Here is a 23,702-nt window from a genome sequence, read left to right as displayed (position 1 = left end):
CAGCGGAAACCTTAGGGTATCTTTGTAGATACAAATTCAGTATTTTTACTGTTCCTCATATCCCAGGAAACAAGGTCTATTTTTTCAAAGCTTTAAAAACAGCTATTTTAAAAAAAATTGTGAAAATACTGTACAGAGGGGTTACAATTACATGGGCAAGATGAATACATTTCTTATCAAGCATTGTAGCCTCCTCCTTTGTATCCCCTTCCCATTCTATCATCCCCCTCCCCCCCTCCACTGCTCCCCCCCCAACACCAAAGTTGTAAAGTTCATTTCCGACATAACGATTTGTACTCTCATTGTTGCAATGGGTCCACCTGTATCCCTATTTAAACAATTTGTTTTTCCCCTTCCCCTCCACAAATTATACCAACATCAAATACAGTGAAAGCAGGGTTTGTACTGTGGGGGAGGGACATACAAAGCAACAAAGAAATAATCTCATAAATGTGTTAGAAACAATCGAAGAAAGAAAAAAAACATTTGAACACATATCTTAGGGTTCATTTCCTACCTTACTGCATTGTTGGTGGGAGCGTAAATTTGTTCAACCACTTTGGAAAGCAGTATGGAGGTTCCTCAAAAGACTCCACATAGAACTCCCCTATGACACAGCAATCCCACTTTTGGGCATTTACCCAAATGTTCACAAACAAGACCATACTAAAGCTACCAGCACAACTATGTTTATTGCAGCATTATTTACCATAGCTAAGATATGGAACCAACCCAGAAGCCCCTCTGTAGAGGAATGGATCAAGAAAATGTGGTATATATACACAATGGAATTCTATGCCTCCATCAGAAAGAATGACATTGCCCCATTTGTTAGGAAATGGAAAGACTTGTAAGCCAGGCCCAAAGAAACATAGATCCCATGGTTTCCCTTATTTGCAATAACTAGTATATGTCTGAGTCAAACAGCTTTTTTTTCTGTCCTTTTCATGTGTATGTGTGTGTGTGTGTGTGTGTGTGTGTGTGTATGAGAGAGAGAGAAGAGAGAGAGAGAGAGAGAGAGAGATCAGTCAATACAAAAAGTAAAATGAAAACACAAAACAAACAAAAAAGTGATAAATATGGGTTGTCTGGCTTACATGAATATGGGCCATTGTCTTTTACAGCACTTTTATAGCTTTTATACTATTTTAACTCCACTGATGTATGCATCAAACCCATGCATGATACTCCTAGAATTCTGTAGAGCTCAATTCTTTTTTTTTTTTTTGGGTCCGGTCGTGGGGCCTGAACTCTGGGCTTGGGCGCTGTCCCTCAGCTCTTCAGCTCAAGGCTAGCGCTCTACCACTTGAGCCACAGTGCCACTTCCGGCTTTTTTCTTTTTGCTAATGTGGCGCTGAGGAATTGAACCCAGGGCCTCAGGCATGCAAGGAAAGCGCTCTACCACTGAGCCACCTTCCCAGCGCTAGAGCTCAATTCTTAATGCATTAGCAAAGACAAGCTTATTTTTCTAGACCAGACACAAGAAAAAGTACAAGTAAGAGACTATTAATACTGCTTAATCTCTATGTTATGACACATAATGGTTTATTCACAAGAATGTTACCCAGGACCTTAGAACACATTGCACAACCATTGATGAACATTGGAGCCAGCAAATTAACACCTTCATGCTAAAAAATATAGCAAAGATACTTATTCCAATCAGAATCTGAAAAAAAACAAAGAAGCAAAGTATCTAGAACATCCAAGGCTCTGTTTTGAGACAATGTCTAAGGTATCCCAGGATACCTTTGTTATCTTTCTATCTGAGCCTTCTGAATGCTGGGATGACAAGGTTCATGCTACCATAGGCAGCCCTGTTCTCTTAATTCAATGGCAAGATTGAAAAAGTTTTGAAAAATTTACCAAAATCTGAAGGCCAATTTGGAGGCCAATTTAGAAAGTCCTTCTTTTGGAGGGCTGATTTTGAGAAAGCTCTATCAGAAACATAGTCAGTTCATTTAAAAACAAACAAACGAGGGGGTAACAATGCTCAATAGGAAATGTACTCATTACCTTATACATGTAACTGTAACCCCTCTATACAGTATCTTTACAATAAATTTTTTTTAAAAAACAACCAAACAAACAGAAAGGCAAATGTATTTCCCCCTCACCAGCACTGCCATATGGAAATGTCTCAGTGAACCTTTAGTATCCTAGACTTGAGGGAAGAGCTCACTATTTTGAGGCAGAGACTCACCCAACAAATATAAGTGAAATATGTGTGAGAAAAGATTCTAGTAATTGCAATATAAATAATCCAGTAAAACAAGTTAAAATATTGTATATCCAGTAATCAGACAAAAATAACACATGGTGGGAAAAAATAAGATCTTGGTGGGAAAAATTCCCGACTATATATCGTATTACTTTTGGCTATACCATTTAATCATACCAAAGAAATGGAAGCAATTTTTTTCTATTTTTCCTTGAGCTACAATAGAGAACAATCAATTTAAAAATAATTGGAGAAATTGGTATTTTGTTCAGGAGAGCAAAGGAAAACATTCACTCAGCAGCACTATGTAGAATCATTTGCTTAATAGCATTTCTAATATGTTATGCATTTATCCAATCTACTTCTTTCTATATTAAAATGCACAAACAATTACGCTGGCTGTAAATCCTAGAAAACAATCAAAGTTTCTATTAAATCAGAGAAGAGACAGTTAAGCTGCAGTGTGATTTGCAGATGCTCATGAATAGACAATACTTAGAATTGCTCACTACAATGTGGAAGAAAGGGTGGGCAGAAATACAGAAACTGCCTCCCTTCCTCTTTCCTGGCCCTTCTCCTTCTCTCGTTTCTTCCTTTCAGAATTTGAAGGAGAGTATGTAATGTAAGGTCTAATAAATTATGTAAGCATATACAACAATCATATGTTAAAATAGCCGTCCTATAACAGGTGGGAACTATCTTTGAACATTTTGCTATTTATAGGTCACATTCAATTGATCAGTCACAGAGGAATATGAGCAGTTTCAAGTTTCTAGTTCCCTTTAAAAAATAAAACCCCTGTGTGTAATTCTTTGTATATTGACATTAAAGCCAGTTGTATTCATTAAAAACTCAAAATAAAGCATGTTCAAGAAAAGGTGACTGAACATAAAGCAATGAATAAAAATAGTCCACATATGAATGACAAGTATTTTGTATTTTACTATCTGAATGGAATTTTAAAATCTACATTCTTTAATTGGGGCACCACTGCAGTAATAATCTCAAATATGAGAGTCAATAAATGTGTTTCATGCTCTGATTAAATGTCAAGGCCACAGATTTGTTATTTCAGATCTAGTGAGCAATAATTTTGTTGGATAATAATGAACTCCCAAAGATTTATTTTCAACACTAAGCTGTCCATTTCAACACTCTGATTCACATTATAATAATTTTAATTCTGTTAATAATATTAGAGCCAAGCATACAAAACTCAAATGTTTAAGTAAAATGCACACATTTCTTGTGTGACACATGGCCTCTAGGTTATTCTACTGAATCTTGGGATCAAAAATATTTGCAGTCCCTTGATGTAAGCAAGATGGGAGTCAATTTTTTTCTCTAAAGGATTATGTATAAATTTCAATACATAAGTGTTTTCTGCCCTGAAGTTCACCGTCTCCTAGGTATCAATATCCTGTATAGACTCTACTCCAAACCAGACTTCACTAAGGAGTGTATTTCACTCACACACAATTGATGTAATGATTTCTTTCCATTTGATCAGATCACTAACTGGCAACAAGCAAGGTCTGGCCTCCAGCCATACCAAACTCGTTTTTTAGAAGCCTTTTCTCCATGTGTATACTCAATTATTGTCATGTTTATCAATACTGCTTTTGTTGTTTTGGAGAATTTTCATTATTCTTAAAAGCTTTCTGGCAGTCCAAGCTATTAAGAACATATTTTGACCCAATTTACATGATTTCCTATGTTCTCTAAGTAGACATGTCACAAACTTTAAGAAAATAATCTGTATACCTTACATCTCCACCACTGTATGACTATAGCTACAATTTAAATATCAATTAGGAAATCTCTCAAGTGAAAACATGAACAAATAAAAGATGTTCTCTTTTGTTTCCTTCTCAATACATTATTTTAAGATAATAGGAAGAGTAGAGGTTGAATTGGGAGTTATTTTATGATTCTTTTTCAATAATCTGAATATAATTATACAGTTTAAAACATGCTAGTATGTTACATATGTTTTGTTCTATTTTTATAGCCTCTTAAAATTAAAAAGAGAACAACACCTTACACATTTATGCCTATTTGCAAAGCTTAAATCATCTCTTGGTAATCCATTGTTTGAACTGTAGGAGTGAAATCAGCAAGTAATGAAAAATATCTTGTACAGATAACTTTAAAAACTGTTAACACTGATAATACAGAGATTTACAGTTAAAAGTAACTAATAGTAATTTGCCACACATTATTCTAGCTGGGTAAGCATCTACTTTTATGAAAGTAATATTCCAGTGGAGGTGATAGGAAGCAGGTATTTAACAAAAAGGAAATAAACTATTCCTTGAGTCTTTAATTCTATAGAAAATATAGAGTATCTTCAGAGGGTATTTTCAGTACAGGTGTTCATAAATAAGGTATTATTGAACAGAAGAACTAAAATCTAAGTTAAAACCCAAACATCTAAATATCTAATTCTAATACAAATTTGACAAGTTTATTGCTGTGTAATAAGCCATTAACTTCTCTTCCATAAGTTTTAAACGGTATTATTTAATGTCATCATGCAAAGAAGAAAACAACGTTATATATGCTTAAGAATTGCGTATGTCTCTAAAGTATAGGTTACCATGAATGCATTTTAGAATCAACTAAAGCATCCAATTCTTCATTGCAGTTGTTTAATAATAATTAAGAGGTCAATCAAGTACAAATGTATCTATAACACAAAGCTCTATGTGGCATGGGCTAAGAGGCAGATAGCTGGTGATAAGCTCAGGACCTGAAATAAAGTTCAGGAGCTGTCACTTTCCAGCCTTTTTAACTTTGAGCAACTCACTAAATCTCTTTGAGCTGCCTTATTGCCTATAAAGTGTGCATCACTGCACATGCTGGCAGAATTATATTGGGAAACAAGATCCTACATGAAAAGTGAAGTCAATTTTTGTGATGTAGCAACTATTATGACAAATACAGTTGATTTTGTCACTTGTTTGCTGTTATTAATGGAAATGACAAGGCTTTAAAAAATCTTAAGTAAGCTTTGATTAAGGAAGATGAGAGCTAAAAGTAGGACAGAAGATGATGGATGGAATGAGAAATGGTGGGTGAATATAGTCACAATTGTGAAAATGGAGGTAAGAATCTTGAGGAGATTGGTGGGAAGGGGATAGGTGGAGGCAGAGAAGAGTGAGGCCAGGGTGACTCTGATTGAGATGCACTGTAGACATAAATGGACATGTTGAATTGAAACATCTTTGTATAACAATATACTCTAATTTTAGAATCATTAGGATCAGATCTATAGTAAAATATGCAAGAGTAAGTTAAGCATCAAAGATCTTATATGTCTCTGGATATTAGAAATGTCTATATTATAACTTATTCTACATTTGTCAATACGATGTGTAGAAATTAGTAATTAAAAGGAACCTGGAAAGTGGCACTGGGGCTCATAGTAGAAGAGCACAAAGCTCAAGCAAAAGAGCTAAGGACAGTGCCCAGGCCCCAAGTTAAAGCCCCATGACCACACCACCAACAACAAAATAACCTAAAAAGCACAATTCTCAAATCTATATGTTTTCGTTATCCTGACATACTTTAATTGTTCTTTTCAAATATTTAGGGTAACTCTTGTTTGCTGAAATGATACCATGTTTCCCAAGAAAAACATAATGAATAGTCATAAAGAAGATAACTTACTAACCCAACAATCATGAATTCTAAAACACAAATTCTAAAACATCAACAGAAATCAGGACAAAAGTTTTATTCCACTTTCAGTTTGGAGCTTGAACATCTGGTAGTTTAACCTTTAGTACATAGCTATTTCGAGTAAAATCTATGAAACAAATAATACATGCATGAGTATAAAATATACTTTTCAACCTTAAAAATTGCCATAATATGAAATTAATGCTGAATATTCTTCACTGAGTAATGTGAAGTATTCCTGTAACAGATATTAATGGCAAAGAAAATAACTTCACAAAATAATTTTGCTAGGACACATTGAAAAGGTAAATTTAAATGAATGCCCCAAACCAATCTAAAAGTATTCCAGACCTTGAATCATACAACATGAAGAGAAATTTTCTTCTCATAACTCATATACAATACACATATTTCATCTTTTCTATAAAAATATACTAAACTCTATCATCTTGAACTGCTATTGGACAGTATATTTGCTTTTCTTAACCTAAACTAACAGTCTGAATCATAATCCCAAATTATCTTCAGAAATTTCAAAGAAAATCTTCTGTACTGGAGATTTGTCACCTATTTTTTTCACCTAAACAATATATAAGATGAATATTAGGCTTTTAAGTCAAGTGGCTGAAAATTTACAACCTTGTTTTGAAAGAACCTTTTCTCTATTAAGATTTAGAACTCACTTCCTGTGATTGGCCCAGCCAAGTGAAAAATTGAAAAACTAATGTTTATGGGAATATTTCTGTGCTCTTCATGAGACTCTATGAAAAAAATAATGATATCAAGGACTTGTGTTGTCCATTAACACATAACTAGAATTGAATAGACATCATAAATTGTACTGCTTTCCATTTCAAAGAGATTGCCATAATTAGTCTTTTTATCTCCCTTCCCCTTTAACTTTTGGCTTTTTCTATAGACACATTCAATTTAATATATGATTATTTTTTGGTAGTATTTTAGTGGTCATTGTAGTTCCGAATATTCACAATCCATCTGTGTTTTATTCCTTAAATGGTTTAATAATCACGTATCACTAGAAACTTATTACAATAGACCTCAAAATAAAGCTCATTTTGAACAGTGACTCAAACAGGCTCCCTTCTATCAATAACAATTAAAAATTAATTTAAGTGACTTTTATAAGGTAACCTACTTAAAGCAGTCTTGTAAAGTTTATTTCAGCTTAGTTATGGCTGTTGTTTGGTCCTTGTAAGATGAAGTAGTTGACAGGAAGAAAAAACTTTCATTTGCCTATCGTGCCTTTAATCTCCACGTGTGAAATAAACCACAAATTTTGACCTAGTAGACATCAGAAATTCTGTCTCATCCTTAAGATAACTTCTAGGGAAGAACTTTGGTAGGAAGCATGTTTAACAGGCATGAAGCCCTGAGTTTGGTCTCCAGGAAAGAAAGGGGAAGAAAGGAAAGAGAGAGAAAGTGAAGAAGGAAAAGAAAGAATGAGGGAGAGGAGAGGGAAAAACAAAGAGAAAGAGGAAGGAGGGAAGGAGAAAGGGAGAAAAAAATGAAGGAAGGAAGGAAGGAAGGAAGGAAGGAAGGAAGGAAGGAAGGAAGGAAGGAAGGAAGAGGGAAGTGAGGGAATGTCCTCAAAAATGCCACTAAGTGATCTCACATTAATCATTTCTCAACACAAGTTTAGAGAAAGAGTTCACTACTTCCAAGGTAATTAATTTCTACTCAAAGCAAGATGCACAAACATGCATATGTTCGTGAAAACTGCCTTCGCATATTGCTTGAAAGATTGCATTTGAAACTCAAAGCCATAATTTCGGAAACTTGTTTCAAGCTTTCAATGGAGTTTTTGCTGTTCTATTTTAAAATATTTTCTTGTATTCCCTGGACACAAATACAGCAATGTTGTTTTAAGCAGATTGTGAGACTGTAAGGAGAAAACCACAGAACAGAGGGAAATCTGGCATGGTTTGGAAACAAAAATAGATACACAAATCCATGCTCATTGTTAGGAACTAACAATACAGACCATATCAGCTTGACCCGCTCCTTTAGGTAATAGAAAACAATCCTTCATTACTGAACACATGGTAATCAGGGACAGACCCCAAAGCCCAAATGAAAACATTGAGCTACAATTCATATACTGCATTTTACCACAGTTCATTTTACTTTACTTTCTTTCACAACATGTTTCATTTTCCCAATCTTGGTGAAAACACTGATATTTGGTTCTAAAATAGCAAAAGGAACCAATTTTATTATATGCCAAACAAAAATGCAACTACCTAGACACCATTTACTGTGCGTTACTGTTTAAAAAAAAAGCTCTTCACAATTTTGATATGGCTGTATTAACACTGCAACTATAATATACTTTCTTCTACATCTATAGTTTAGCACTTGGATTCTTGTCTAGATGTTTCTTTGCCTTCTCTAAAATGAATGATTCCCATTGTATGAAAATGAGTTAATCAAAAAGTATAAATATGAGGCAAAGTTTCTGGATGTCATCTTTTTTATAGTACATCAGACTATCATAAAAGACTAGTAATCAAACAGAACTCTGTGGTGTGTGTGTGTGTGTGTGTGCGTGCGTGCATGTGTGTGCATGCTAGTTTTGTCCCCCAGACATAAGACCTTAGGGAAAGAAGTACTGAGAAGATCAGAAAGCATAAGATAATCTAGCTGTGTACATCTTTAGACAAACTCAAGCTTGAATCATTCATATATATATATAATTACACTAGGAAAGGCCCAGCCTTCCTCTTCAGGTAACTCAAAGGATAGGGACTTCAAAGGCAGGATGTTTGGCTATCTTCCAGTAGAGAAGAAAATGAAATTGCTAGGATTATCTAGATAATTAGCCCAAATGCTTTCATCTGAAATGCAGTTTAATTGAAAGCATGTCTACGTGAGACATGCATTTCCAAATCATCATCCTGCAAGGCAAGGGCATGAGCTTTTCTACTCTCATCCAGTCAAGGGAATGTGCCAGAAAAAATAACCTAACTAGAATTTCCTTTGAGATAAGATGAAGGCAGTCTTTACAAATTACTCACTCTACCTGTTACTCAAAAATCTGGAACTGGATGGTAAGAATGAGGCTTTGGAGATAAAATATACCAAGGAAATAAAGAAAGCATAATTGGTTAGACTATTTTTTTCAACCCATGTGTAAGATTAAAGTATAAACTGATACCTAACTAAACAAAACAGCTGTAGACAAGAATAAAACTGGAAAATACAGATAAATTTAGTGCATAAATTTCATTACTCATATCCAGAATTTCCCAAACATGGCCAAAGTATTTCAGCATACACAAACATACATATACATCTATACACATGTTTTGTTATTTTCTTTACCAATATCAATAAATAGACTTGGCATACAATAAAAAGAAATCAAGGAATTTCCAAGAATGTGTATGGATCCTAGAAATATTTTTAATAAACTTACATCTAATATTAGTGGAATTTGCATTCTTTCTATACAAGTTTACAAACATGTAAACATTAGAATAAATAAATCTAAAAATACTGTGCAATCTATGTAAATCCTATTGTTTATAAAGTGTATTATTTATGCACAAAAATATGTTGAAATTATTTTGAGAGTATTAAAGGTTATTGCAAAATAATGTAATTATAGAGCTTGACGGTAACTGTAAAAAGAAATCACTAAATGTCACACTGTCTCCTAATTCTTGAACTTGCATACTTCACAATATTCTGTGGCTAAAGTGTTGAAAATTTAACTTCAATGGAGATACATAGTTCAGTTACAACCTGAAGCAAGTTTTCTAATACTGTGTTTTCTACTGTAGAAAATATGATTACTATACTTCAAACTATGATGAGTCAATGCTTTGGGTAATACACAAATGAGTAGTTTTCCCCAGACAGGGCTATGCTTGGGAAAATATAAATTCTAAAAACCAAGGTAAGAATAAAAAAGAAGTTATAAAAGGAAATGTAGGCAATCAAATACCACTGGCTCTCTAAAACCATTAATCAACATTCTGCTATACCATATAGTAGATTGGAGAATCCTAATATATAGGGTGGTGCTAATAGAAGAAATAATATAAGCATAAAGATCCAAGTTATGGCTTAGATATATCATTTGTTTTGCTAATGATGCACAAAAATCAACTTACATATGTTATTAATGAAGTGTTATGCTGAGCAAAAACTGTAATTAAAAATACATACAAATAAGAACTTTTTCATAATGAGAAATGACAGTATCACAGCAAGCTGGTAATTTATCCATATATAGAAATCACGATACCAACATGAAAGCTTTTCAGGATGTGATTTTGTTCCTGTTTTGTAATAAGCAAGCTTCTTTATAATCACAAGTCTGCAAGAAGGCTCTGGATTTTGTAAAGCATTAAAAATCAGTTTGGGGGCTGGGAAGGTGGCTCAGTGGTAGAGTGAGAATAAGAAGAATAAGGCGGAAGTGGCGCTGTGGCTTAAGTGGTAGAGCACTAGCCTTGAGCTGAAGAGTACAGGGACAGCACCCAGGCCCAGAGTTCAAGCCCCACAACTGACCAAAAAAAAAAAAAAAAAATCAGTTTGGAAATAAGGGTGAAAATTCATTCTAATTGCACATTTTGTGAGAAGCTAAGATTTAAAGGGCAAAATTTGTTATCCAAATCATGCAGGAAAACTAAAACTAGAAACTAAATTTTCTGATTATTGTCTTCCTACAATGCTCAAGTGCCTTCTAAATTTATTTATTTATTTTTATTGTGAGAATACCGTACAGAGGAGTTACAATTACATTTCTTATTAAGCATTGTTGCCTCCCCTTTGTTTCCCCTTCCCCCCCTCCTCCCCCACCCGATCCTCCCCCCCCACCAAAGTTGTAAAGTTCGTTTTTCGACATAACGACTTGTACATCTCATTGTTGCAATGGGTCCAGGTGTAAAACTTCATTATCAAAGAAGAAATATAACAATAAAAACAAAAGTAGTGCACCTGGGTATTTGGAAGAAACATCATTCTGAAATGACAATACAATGAATAATGCTATTTTTAATAATCATTTGAGGGTGAATAGAACTCAGTCATTAAGACACATCTTTGAAGGCAAAATGAAAATAGACATGGATTTGAATCCATGTTTATATTTAGATCAAAACATGTAATACAGGCAATTCAATTTTGAGTGGCTAGTTTACCTTAATTATTTTATGACTGAAGTAACTATTGCATTTACTATTGTGTAGACATAAACATAAATGGGAATTGTTGCAAGAATTAATTTGGAATGACAGCAGATAGCAAATTCAATGACCTTTAAAAGCCCTATATGTCTAAATTCACTGATCCATTTGTTATAGTACAGGGCCAGAGTACTGAACATAAAACTGTGGTCAACTAAATGATACAAAGGTTAAACTCAGAAAGGTTACAAACAACTAGTTATTAGACACATATTAAATTTTGACTTATTCCCAATAATGAACATTATGTAAGTTTTAAAATGGGAAAGACTCTTAAATTATCACAGTTTCTAACTTTTAATAATAATTTTAGGCAGGAGAAAAGAGGTGTTCTAAACCCAGTTACAAGGCACATGATGAGTCCTGGTTCAGTGGCAAAGCAAATTGTTTCCATCAACTTTTTGCTAGCAGGCTAATTAATATTTTAAGCTGACTTTCATTAAATCACTCTCTATATATACTTCTTCTTAAAAGTTAACACGTACATTCAAATAATTACATTGAAGAAAATGGAAAATAAATATTTTGGGGGTAAGAAGTATTTTGGGGGGATAAATTTAGAATAAAAAACAGCACCTATGGGACACAGAACTTTCCGGTCAAAGTGAAAAAAAGATTGACTCATACAACAAGGGAATATAAAGTCAAATAATTGGAGAATAGATTTTAAATTCTCTATGCAAATGAATCTTAGAAATTTGCTATAGATTAAAGGGAAAGGCTGGATTTTAAGGTAGCTATGGCAACCTCTATCTTTATCCATTTTTTTAAAACCTGCGTCAAATATCAAAATGCTTCTCTTCTTCAAAGTATAGACTCTAAAATACATGTAATGAGAAACAAGAAAGGAAGAATATTTTGTTTTTAAGGTATGGGATTGTAAAAATTCTTCTGAAAACAGATTTGAAATCTTTTTATTCACCTGTCGCTCACCATAATCCAGTTCTTTTTCTTTCCTTCTTGACAAAAGACCACAGAACATTTGGGTTACTCCTTGGCACTGACAGCACTAGGCATTCCCCCCCTGTGTACCCCCACAGACCCACTGTACGCACCTTTACTATAAATCAAATCTATTCATTCTCCTTCACTATCCCCTCCTTCCATAACTGAGAACTTGCTGAGCAGATATTTCATCTTATTTATGACTGACTTTCCAGTGCCTAAGAATGTCCGCCAAAAAGTCGGTGTTCAATCAATGTTTCAGAAATGATGGAAAAGATAAAGAAGCTAAAGAACAAAAACTTCTTTACTAAAGAAAAAGGAGCTTTCCTCCATTCAAGGTTCCCTATGTAATTATATCTGGAGACAATCTGTATTTTTAGATTCTCAAACCTAAAAATTACTCTAGAAGGAAATCTCAAGTGATGATGGGTGTTCACATATATTAAAAATATAAGATATGAGAACTCTTAAAATGGCTTTCTTAGGCTAGAGTAAATTAGGAGACTTCATGCTGTCAGTGTCCCATATAAAATAGTTTAGGCCTGTTGCCTTTCCTGAGGCAAAAGCTACATGGGGAAGCAAATAAAGTAAATATACTATGAGAAAATTTCAAAGATCACAAATGACATACGTATTTTGTGCTACCTTCTCTCTGTCTCTCTCTCTCTTTCTCTTATCTATCTATCTATCTATCTATCTATCTATCTATCTATCTATCTATCTATCTATCTATCTATCTATCTATCTATCTATCTATCTATCTATCTATCTGAGCCTGGGCACTGTCACTAAGCATTTTTGTTCAAGGCTAGCATCTACCATTTGAGCCAATTTCTGGCTTTTTAGTGGTTAACTGGAGAAAAGAGTCTCACTGATGTTCTTGCCTAGGCTGGGTTTGAATTTTAATCACCAAATCTCAGCCTCTGAGTAGCTAGGATTACTGATATGATTCACCTGACCTTGGCTTGCAGTGTTTTGTAAATTAAAAAACAAGCAAAAAAAGAAAAAGATCTTCTAAAGCAATCCAGACATTTACATATTTGCTTTACTGGCAAACTAAAATCCATCAATGAAAGAATTTTAATTTTTCAAATTTTAAAGATAATATAAAACGAGAGATTAGAAATGAAAGCATAATGATTAACAACGGTATCCACTAAAAAAATACTTACTCAAACACTGGTTAGAATAAATGAAAGGAAGAATAGAGAACAATCTCTAATAAAAGGCTAACTTTGAACTTGATTGAATCTGTCACTTCAACCATTTAAAAGCATCATTATAATAATGCAATTTATTGCAAAATAGAATTTCATTCCCTATGACACTTCAATAACATTATCTTCTGAATTTTACTGTTTCAATTTATTTTGCTTTAACATATGAGATTCTGTTATCATTAAAATTAACAGAATACCAAAAAAAAAAAAAGACTGACTTGGTTGTTTTATGTGGAAGACCAGCCAGTTAACTCTAGTGCTTTATGTTGGTTGTTAATGCTTAACTGCATGATCATGTGGCTGTTTACACTCAAAAAAACGGAATCACTTAATAAAAATCCATCTATCCTTAGTAACACTGACTTCAGTATGGCCTAATTACCATATTATGGGTGAAAACAACAAAAAATTCTCATTATACTACCTACTTTTTATTCTTTCACCAGTTGATTCACAATTACTTTAATATCTGATTCCTATCCTAGGCCCCTCACCACATCCCTAAGCAACAGTCCAAAATACCTTGAAACTGAAGGTGAAATATTGATTTTACTTTGAAGTATGATTTCTCCATTCTTATTTTTGAAGAAAAACAACCTTGATAATTGATGGAACATGGGAAACTAGGTAAACACATCAATAATGTTCTAATTCAAGGTTTTCTGAGCTATAAAAAAACTTCAAAGGTTTTTCTTTTTTTAATTCAATGTCTTTAAAAACAACAAGTGGTGATGGGAAGGGAGGAATGAGAGGGAAAGGGGGAACAGCTAACACTAAGCAAATGGAAAGAAATGTAAATATCACCTGATATGGAAAAAATAATTGTATTCATAACTTTATAGACCATGATAATGACAATTTGCCTTGTGAAGGTTAAAATGTTTTTGTGATTTTAAGTATCACTATTCCACAATACTGTGAAATATGTAAAATTTACCTAATATGTGAAATTTACCTAATCTCAATTTAAAATAAAAGGGCTTGGCAGGTGGCTTAGTGGTAGAGTGCATGACTTGCATGCAGGAGGCCCTGGGTTCAATTCCTCATCATATAAGCAGAAAAAGCCAGAAGTGGTGCTATGGCTGAAGTGGTACAGCGCTACAGTGCCCAGGCCCAGAGTTCAGGCCCACAACCGAAAAAAAAAAAAAAAAAGAAAGAAAGAAAAAAAAGAAAAGATTGGGCTGGGAAGGTGGCTCAGTGGTAGAGCGCTTGCCTTGCATGCCTGAAGCCCTGGGTTCGATTCCTCAGCACCACATAAGCAAAAAGAAAAAAGCCGGAAGTGGCGCTGTGGCTCAAGTGGTAGAGTGCTAGCCTTGAGCTGAAGAGCTGAGGGACAGTGCCCAGGCCCAGAGTTCAGGCCCCACGACCGGACCCAAAAAGAAAAAAAAAAAAAAAGAAAAGAAAAGTGAGAGAAGGGGTGGGTTATGAGTGATGGGTGACAATGTTGTCAGACTCTTTGTATTCATATAGTGTTGTGTAGAATGGGAACTTCTTTTTACAATCACTTAAAGATAATAAAACATATTTTTAAAGATGCAAGTAAAAGGAACTCTTACAGATTAAAAAAACAACAAAAACAAAACACAAGTTTCAGAAAAGAAGAAGAGGGTCTGGAAAGTGAGAATGGTCAGAAAATATGAATTTTGAAAAACCAAAATGGGATTAAGATTAATGGCAGTATGCTATTTTTAATTTTATACAGGCATGTATAAAACAAAGAGTGAGAAGCCCTCTTTTGAAATCAACACCACTTTTATAATTTTTACCTAGCCCAAATCCCCAAGGAGTTAACAGCAAAAACGTTTTTTCTAGATGTTATGTCGAAAAACGAATTTTACAACATTGGTGGAGGTGGGGAGATGGAAAGGGATGATAAGGAGAAACAAAGGAGGAGGCAACCAATGCTTGATAAGAAATGTACTCATTACCTTGCCCATGTAATTGTAACCCCTCTGTACAGTATTTTCACAATAAAAAATGCAAAAAGTATTTTCTTAGTGCTGAAGTAAAACACTGGTTTTCAAAATTAGCTATATTTTAAAACTAGTGCCTATGTAAGTCACTTTCTTCCCTTCACAGGACAACTGTGACATTTCACTTTTTATCTAACAGAAAACATGGAAAAAGTCTGCAAAAATCTGTTGCATCTTTTTTTCTTCTTTTTTCTTATCTATGTTGTTTCTTGCTGGATACTTAAACTTGTGAGTTATTAGTTAATAAACTTTTAAAATTACTATGGAAGTACTAGCTTGGTATGAGTCAAACAATTAAAAGTAATAATATAATGAGAACAGCAGTGATAATATTAATTCAAACTAATTTAGTAGTTACCTAAACTTTCTGTCTTAGTTTTCCTTTGTTTGTTTTTTGTTGTTGTTGTTGATTTTTGGTCAAGGGGCTTGAACTCTGGGCTCAAGGCTAGTGCTCTACAATTTAAGCCACAGAGCTACTTTCGTTTTTTTGGTGGTTAATTGGAGATAAGAGTCTCACAGACTTTCCTTGCCCAGGCTGGCTTTGAACAGTGATCCTCAGAGCTCAGCCTCCATAGTAGCTAGGATTACAGGCCTCAGCCACTGATACCTGGGTCTGATTCAGTTTTGTATAATATCATAGTTCTGAAATTTAAGAGGAAGAGACTAATTAGCTGTGACTTTAAACTGTAAATGATTTTATAATTTTGTGAAATGGGACATCTTTAAAAACAAACACAGTCTCTACATAAAGATCATAAGTCCAGGTCTGTCACTGATTTATTCAAATTATCTTACCTTCAATCCCCAGTACCATTATGAATGTCAACATTGGGCCTGGGTTAAAAAAGGCACAACATTCAGAGACTGATGATGCATACTAGATTTGCTAGAAAGCAACAAGGCTTAGAATGAAGAGCTGGGCTATGCCCTGTTCTTCTGTATACTTAAAGGGCAGTTCAACTGGATGGAGAATCTGCGTAAACGCAGTTTGGCATTTTAAAGCATAGCATGTACCCAAACTGCAATTTGGTTTTATAATCACTTGTACTTTCAGTGAAACATTGATATCCATTTTAAAGAATATCTTCTTAGATATTTGAATACCCCATTAGTTCTTTGAATAGCCCGTTTTACTGATATACTGTAGTTGCTTTTTTATTGTTATTGACTAATGGCACATAATTTATTCTCAATGATTAAATAAAACAGTCTGACATTAATCTGAACTTCAGTTAAGAATAAAATACAGGTATATCTATACTAAGTTAGATTTAACACTTCCTTAATACTGTAAAGATTCAGGTCACCCTATACAAATAAGACTATAGAAAGACGTTGACTGAAAATGCAAAATCCAGCTAAATACCACTCACTATTTCTAGTCCATTTAACAGCTATGTTATAATCTTTCCTACTAATGTTATCCACATGGACTTCACTCATTTGGTTGGAAAAGTACTATTTATGCATATCCTTTGTATTTTGCCTAAGTGTTTTGGCAGGGAGGGGGGGCAAAATCCATCATAATTATAGGCCATTTTCTTTTTTTCCCCCTCAATAACAGTTAGAATGTAATATATAAAATGACTATTGAAAGTAGATAAAACTAAAGATTCCAAATAAGCTTGGGAGACTATTTATTACATTTAATGAAACCTCAGACTTCTAAAGTTTAAAAATTTTTAACTGTCTATGTTTCTTGAGATCCAAGTGCTTTTAAAGCATAGTTTAACAAAGATGAAGTTATCTAAACATACTAAGACAACTGTAAGCTTTAATATTGTTTATATATGAAGTAGTTATAATTAGTAAATATTATGTCATTTTTCTTTTGTCCTAATTCTTTTTCTCTTTTATTGCATATAGCATAATGCCGCTATTCCTCCAAGGACTCCACAGCATGGGATATGAATAGTATACTCCTAAATAAATGAATTGCTCAATATCCTATGACCATCTATACATATTCCATCCTCAAACAGCATACCAACCTTTTACCATTAAGGAGATAACAACTTTCTTTTCTCCACGATGCATGACATCTTTCAGCAATGCAGTTGTGGCACTCCTACTTATTTCCGTGAAGAAAAGCTCTGCAGTTGTATGGCATTCATCATTTGACAAACACAAGTATTTTCTTTATCAATCAGTGCTTACTGTACTTACTAGAAGTAACTGTGAAATACTCCTGGACCCATTAAATTTCTGAAGAAGAAAGCTAAGATGAAGGACATGCCACTCCGAATTCATGTGCTACTTGTCCTAGTTATCACTACTCTAGTACAAGCTGTAGATAAAAAAGTGGACTGCCCACAATTATGTACATGTGAAGTCAGGCCTTGGTTTACCCCCAGATCTGTGTATATGGAAGCATCTACAGTGGATTGCAATGATTTAGGTCTTTTAAATTTCCCTGCTAGATTGCCTGCTGATACACAGGTTCTGCTTCTACAGACGAACAATATTGCAAAGATTGAGTATTCCATAGAATTTCCAGTAAACCTTACAGGCCTGGACTTATCCCAAAACAATTTATCTTCAGTCACCAACATTAATGTAAAAAAGATGTCTCAGCTCCTTTCTGTGTACCTGGAGGAAAACAAACTCACTGAGCTGCCTGAAAAATGTCTATCTGGACTGAGTAACTTACAAGAACTCTATATTAATCACAACTTGCTTTCTACAATATCACCTGGAGCCTTTATTGGCCTACATAATCTTCTTCGACTTCATCTCAATTCAAATAGACTGCAGATGATCAACAGTAAGTGGTTTGATGCTCTTCCCAATCTAGAGATTTTGATGATTGGGGAAAATCCAATCATCAGAATCAAAGACATGAACTTTAAGCCTCTTATCAATCTTCGCAGCCTGGTTGTAGCGGGAGTAAACCTCACAGAAATACCTGATAATGCCTTGGTTGGACTTGAAAACTTAGAAAGCATCTCATTTTATGACAACAGGCTTATTAGAGTGCCCCATGTTGCTCTTCAAAAAGTGGTAAACCTCAAATTTTTGGATCTAAATAAAAATCCAATTCACAGAATACGAAGGGGTGATTTTAGCAACATGTTACACTTAAAGGAATTGGGGATAAATAATATGCCTGAGCTGATATCTATCGACAGTCTTGCTGTGGATAACTTGCCAGATTTAAGAAAAATAGAAGCTACAAATAACCCTAGACTGTCTTACATTCATCCAAACGCATTTTTCAGACTCCCCAAGCTAGAATCACTGATGCTAAACAGCAATGCCCTTAGTGCCCTGTATCATGGGACTATCGAGTCTCTGCCAAATCTCAAGGAAATCAGCATACATAGCAATCCTATCAGATGTGACTGTGTCATCCGCTGGATTAACATGAACAAAACCAACATCCGGTTTATGGAGCCAGACTCGCTGTTTTGCGTGGACCCACCTGAATTCCAAGGCCAGAATGTTCGGCAAGTGCACTTCAGAGACATGATGGAGATATGTCTCCCTCTTATAGCTCCTGAGAGCTTTCCTTCTAACTTGGATGTCGAAGTTGACAGCTATGTCTCCCTCCACTGTAGAGCTACTGCAGAGCCACAGCCTGAAATCTACTGGATAACACCTTCTGGCCAAAAACTCATGCCTAATACTCTGACAGAGAGGTTCTATGTTCATTCAGAAGGCACGCTGGATATAAGTGGCATCACCCCAAAAGAAGGGGGTTTATATACATGCATAGCAACTAATCTAGTTGGTGCTGACTTAAAGTCTATTATGATCAAAGTGGATGGTTCTTTCCCCCAGGAGAGCAATGGATCTTTAAATATTAAAATAAGAGACATTCAGGCCAATTCAGTTCTAGTGTCTTGGAAAACAAGCTCTAAAATTCTCAAATCCAGTGTTACATGGACAGCCTTTGTCAAAACTGAAGATTCTCATGCTGCCCTAAGTGCTCGAATACCCTCTGATATCAAGGTATATAATCTATCTCATCTGAACCCAGCTACTGAATATAAAATTTGTATTGATGTTCCCACAGTCTATCAGAAAAATAGAAAACAATGTGTAAACGTCACCACAAAAGGCCTGGACCCTGATCACAAAGAGTATGAAAAGAGTAATACCACTATAGTGATGGCCTGGCTTGGAGGACTTCTGGGGATTATTAGTGTGATGTGTCTTTTCAGCTACTTCTGTCAAGAAATGAACTGCAATGGTGAACATATCCATGTAAAGAATTACTTACACAAACAAACCCTTGCATTCAGTGAGCTTTATCCTCCTCTGATAAACCTCTGGGAAGCCGGCCAAGAAAACAGTACATCTTTGGAAGTGAAAGCAACTGCCATAGGTACACCAACAAATATGTCCTAAAAACAACCTTCTAAACCTACTTCAAAGAAAAACTCAAGACTGCAGCTATGATTTAAAAAAATATAGGAAGAGAAATATTAATTTCTAGAAAAGGGGGTTAAACTTCACCAATGCTGCTTCTGACCAAGGGAAATATGTACAAGTTCAGCATTTTAATTAACTGGCTTCAAAGGGTACTGTGGCAACCAAATAAAATAATTCCATTTTCTAGGACTTTCACGTAACTTTTATGTCTGGACTACAGTTAAAGTGAACAAAAACATTTCTGTATTTTTTTTAAGTATATAAGAGTAGTTGAACTGAGCAATACCTCTCCTGTGTTGTATTACACACATTAGCCACGAGTTTTTGCAGTGACCAGATAAACTTGAATTGACACGTGGTGTAATAAAAAGGACAAATTCTGTAGAGTAGACACAGTGAGTATGTGGACCTTTTTTATAAGGAAAAATACATTTTGGATTAAAATCAATTGCTTTTGTCTTGTTTTTTGTTTCTAAATAAAGAATAATTTCTGGGAAATAACATCTGATCATATATCATTTAAATGACATCGTTTTCAAGTGTGCTTTTCTATAGAGAAATTTGGAATGGTAAAATTAAGAAATGTCTTGGGGATTTTGTTGCAATTTTGTGATGCATAAAAATCAACTTAAAAAGTTTTTTTTATCAGTATTAAAAGGCAATAACTGTATGGTATTTAACACTAATTATCAACCAAATCAAATCTCCCAAGAAATTATATATTCACTTAAAGATCTAACTGGAAATTATATATTCACCTAAAGATTTTTTTACCAAGCAGCTTTTGAGGTGCATTTAATTATTAGTTTCAAATAATGTAAATCCAATACCTGAGCAAATGAATGTCTTATTTCACTAATTAATATTAGCTCAGCTTTAGGATGCTTGCTTTGCAGAAAATAGTGCCAGATTTCAGTAGGGCTTATTATCTAAATGCAGTTTTCAACTTTTTTCTGTGATTTTATTTTATTATATTTTATTTATTTATTTGTAGGTCATGGGGCTTGAACTTTTGGCTTGGGCGCTATTCCTCAGCTCTTCGGCTCAAGGCAAATGCTCTACCTCTTGAGCCACAGCGTCTGTGATTTTAAACACAATGAGCTCCACTGAAATAGCAAGCAAATAATTATTTTCTAGCAAGGATGTCCTCTTTCAAAACCTCAGTTTTAGAATTTTACTATGAATTACATGAGACTAATGGTAAAAACTAGTCCATCTATTTTAATATATAAAAATGACAGGACATAGTGAAGACTGAGCATCTATTAAATATTTCCTTTTCTCTTTTTGTGATTTCAAAGATTTAACTTTATTTTCTAATTTGTTTAGTTTCATATTAAAAATAAACATCTTTGCATATTGTGGATATTATCTCTTAGTTACACATCTAAAAATATAGCATTTTCATTATGTAATGAATTTTTCATGAATAGCATTATTTCTACACCAAAAAGATTAATTTTGTTAAAACTCAAATTTAGGTTTAGTTTTATGAAATATGGTTTTTATATCTTATTTAAGAAAGATATTGAAATAATTTTACTGCATTTTATTCTTCAAATGACTGAGAGTTTAAGATTTTTAATATAAAAATTTAAGAGGACAGTTTAAAAAAAACTAGTAAGGTTCATTAACAAATTTAGGATGAAACACAAAATAAGATTCAGCCCTCTAAGACTATAATTGAGGTGACCACACATCACAGTTTAAAATAGTGTGAATTATTAAAATAAAGTCAAGAAACTCACTAATTCTCTGTAAATCCTTTGTACGATTTAAAAGTGAAAGAATTTCATTTGAAAAAATGAACAAATATCATTGAGGGATTCAGCTAAACTTGTTTTTACAAAACCTCTCAGTCTTGCAAAATTAAATGTATTTTATATGAAGAAAAAAATTTCAGGAAATATCAGAAACTATCTACAATAATAAGCCATAATTTTAAAAGGCAAATTACTTATCTGTACAAAATGACATGGCTCCCTCATTAATTCATATTGTTCAGGTTCATAGTCAAATGTGTAGCTTTCTTTACAGTAGCTTGCTGCATAGTCCCAACATATCACTGCCCTGTAAACATTTCCAACCCTGCAGTCACGTCCATTTATTTGTTAATATTAGACATTTCTTTTGCAATATAATTGACATTTTCCAATTAATTTCTAGCTATTTTTGACAATGTAGAAGGTAATTTCTATGGACTCTTTAAAACAAAAGGATAAATGTTGTTAATTTCAACACAACAAAAACATAAAACCCACTAATTTAATGCATTTCCCAAACAGAAATTTTACAACCTGATGAATCACTATCACACAGAGGCTGACATTAGAATTTATCAGCAAGCCACACTCATATATCACAAGAAGTTTCAGCACCACGGACAGAGCTAACTGGACCTCAGCTATTTGTCAAAAATATAGGCGCTGAAATACACCTTATTAGGATGCAGGTATTGTATGGTTCAGCAAGAACTTGAACAAGTACCTTGTATGTTTCCTTTAAACTTATGTACATGAAGAACCATCACAGATAGTAGAGCTTACAATACATTGCAAGCTCTTTTTTTTTCCGAAAACTGTTATGAAATAGGCCTTTGAATAATCATCTACTAAAGAACAGTAAAATGAGGCATTTGTTTACAAATGGCTTAAAGCAATCATGGTCCTATTTATTTTCTTAAATTTTAATCTAAAACACCAGTAGGAGAAAAAAAGATAAAAACATTTTCTTCAATAAAAGAATGGTGTTTTATACTCCATATGTTATCTCCTAAACCTGACATAAAATTAAGTACTGGTTAAAGTAGCTGATTGCTTTAGTTGATCTTTAGATAGTCTCACTTTATACCACAAGCATTCTACATCTATCGCCTATAGTTGAAATTAAAGATATTCTCCATGAAGTCATTTGTTTGTCAACAACAACAACAAAAATCTCCCTAAGTTTTTACCTGGGCTAGCTTCCAGTTAAAATCTTTCCATCTCTACCTCCTGAGTTTCTGAAATTACAGGAATGTGCCAAAACTCCTAGTAACATGTTATTATTTTAGAGTACTATCTAGGTTCCCAAAGTCCAAGTCGAAATGTTAAACATCAAAGACTAGAAATTTTTTTCCCATTCTCCATAGTTTTACAGCAGTGCTTCTCCCACTATCCTAAACAATGCATTATTAATTAGATTATTTTTGGGGAAAACTACAATGGAAAGAAAGGTTACTATCAGTACCATGAAGTTTTGGAAAGAGCAAGAAATTAACCCGAGTGTCAGCAGACTATTTTCTGCTCTTAGGTGCTCAGTTAAAAAGTGAAGATGTTTGATAAGGACAAAAATGGCCTAGATTTATGTTATTCTTCTAACGCAAAGGAAAAGCTAAAATATTTTACATAAGTGAAAAATTAGATTTAATAATATAAAAACTATAAATTATGTATCCAATCTTGATAAAAGTTATTAAAAGACAAACCCTTCAAAACATAGGTGATTCACCTTCTTGTAAAATACATAGATATTTTCTCAATGATAGAACTTCTCATTTTCTTGGGTGACAAGGTTTCTTTAAGTTTTTATTTTATTTTATTTTGTCATGGGGCTTGAACTCTGGTCCTGGGCACTGTTGTGAGCTCTTCAGCTCAAGGTGAGTGAGCACTCAACAACTTAAGCCACATCACCACTTCTAGTTTTCTGATTGTTAATTGGAGATAAGAGTGTCACAGACTTTCTTGCCCTGGCTGGCCTTGAACCGCGATCCTCAGATCTCAGCCTCCTTAGTAGCTATGGATTACACGCGTGAGCCACTGGCACCAGGCTCGAGTCTTTAAGTTTTAAGTAGGGAATGCAACAGTTAGCAAAGTTTTTTATGCCTTGAAATAATTATAAGGTTGTTTCCCAAATCTGACCTAACAATTTCATTAATGAAATAAGCAGAAAGCTTAAACATTGAATATTAAGAACTCATTATTCTCAAATGAAGACCTATGTTGTGATATAGATATAGATATGTAGAATACAATTCCTTTTTATTCCTACTGATCAGAGACTAGGCTCTCTCTCTCTCTCTCTCTCTCTCTCTCTC

The 23,702-nt window shown here is 34.0% G+C and overlaps 2 protein-coding genes across 3 annotated transcripts in view; one reads left to right on the top strand and one right to left on the bottom strand.

The window, feature by feature from the left end:
- Positions 1-20,125, top strand: part of Lrrn3 (leucine rich repeat neuronal 3) — a 34,336-nt gene extending 14,211 nt beyond the window's left edge. The window contains exon 2 of the mRNA XM_013024064.1: positions 17,120-20,125. Coding sequence (XP_012879518.1) covers positions 17,477-19,603 — 2,127 coding nt within the window. The 5' untranslated portion in view covers positions 17,120-17,476 and the 3' untranslated portion in view covers positions 19,604-20,125. The remainder of the gene's footprint in view (positions 1-17,119) is intronic.
- Positions 1-23,702, bottom strand: part of Immp2l (inner mitochondrial membrane peptidase subunit 2) — an 863,335-nt gene that overhangs the window by 435,718 nt on the left and 403,915 nt on the right. The window lies entirely within an intron of this gene.

This window comes from Dipodomys ordii, unplaced genomic scaffold, assembly GCF_000151885.1.
Source record: "Dipodomys ordii isolate 6190 unplaced genomic scaffold, Dord_2.0 Scaffold72, whole genome shotgun sequence".
NCBI classification, from domain to species: Eukaryota; Metazoa; Chordata; class Mammalia; order Rodentia; family Heteromyidae; genus Dipodomys; species Dipodomys ordii.
Note: the sequence above shows the minus strand (reverse complement) of the source record. Positions and strands in the feature narration are given on the sequence as shown.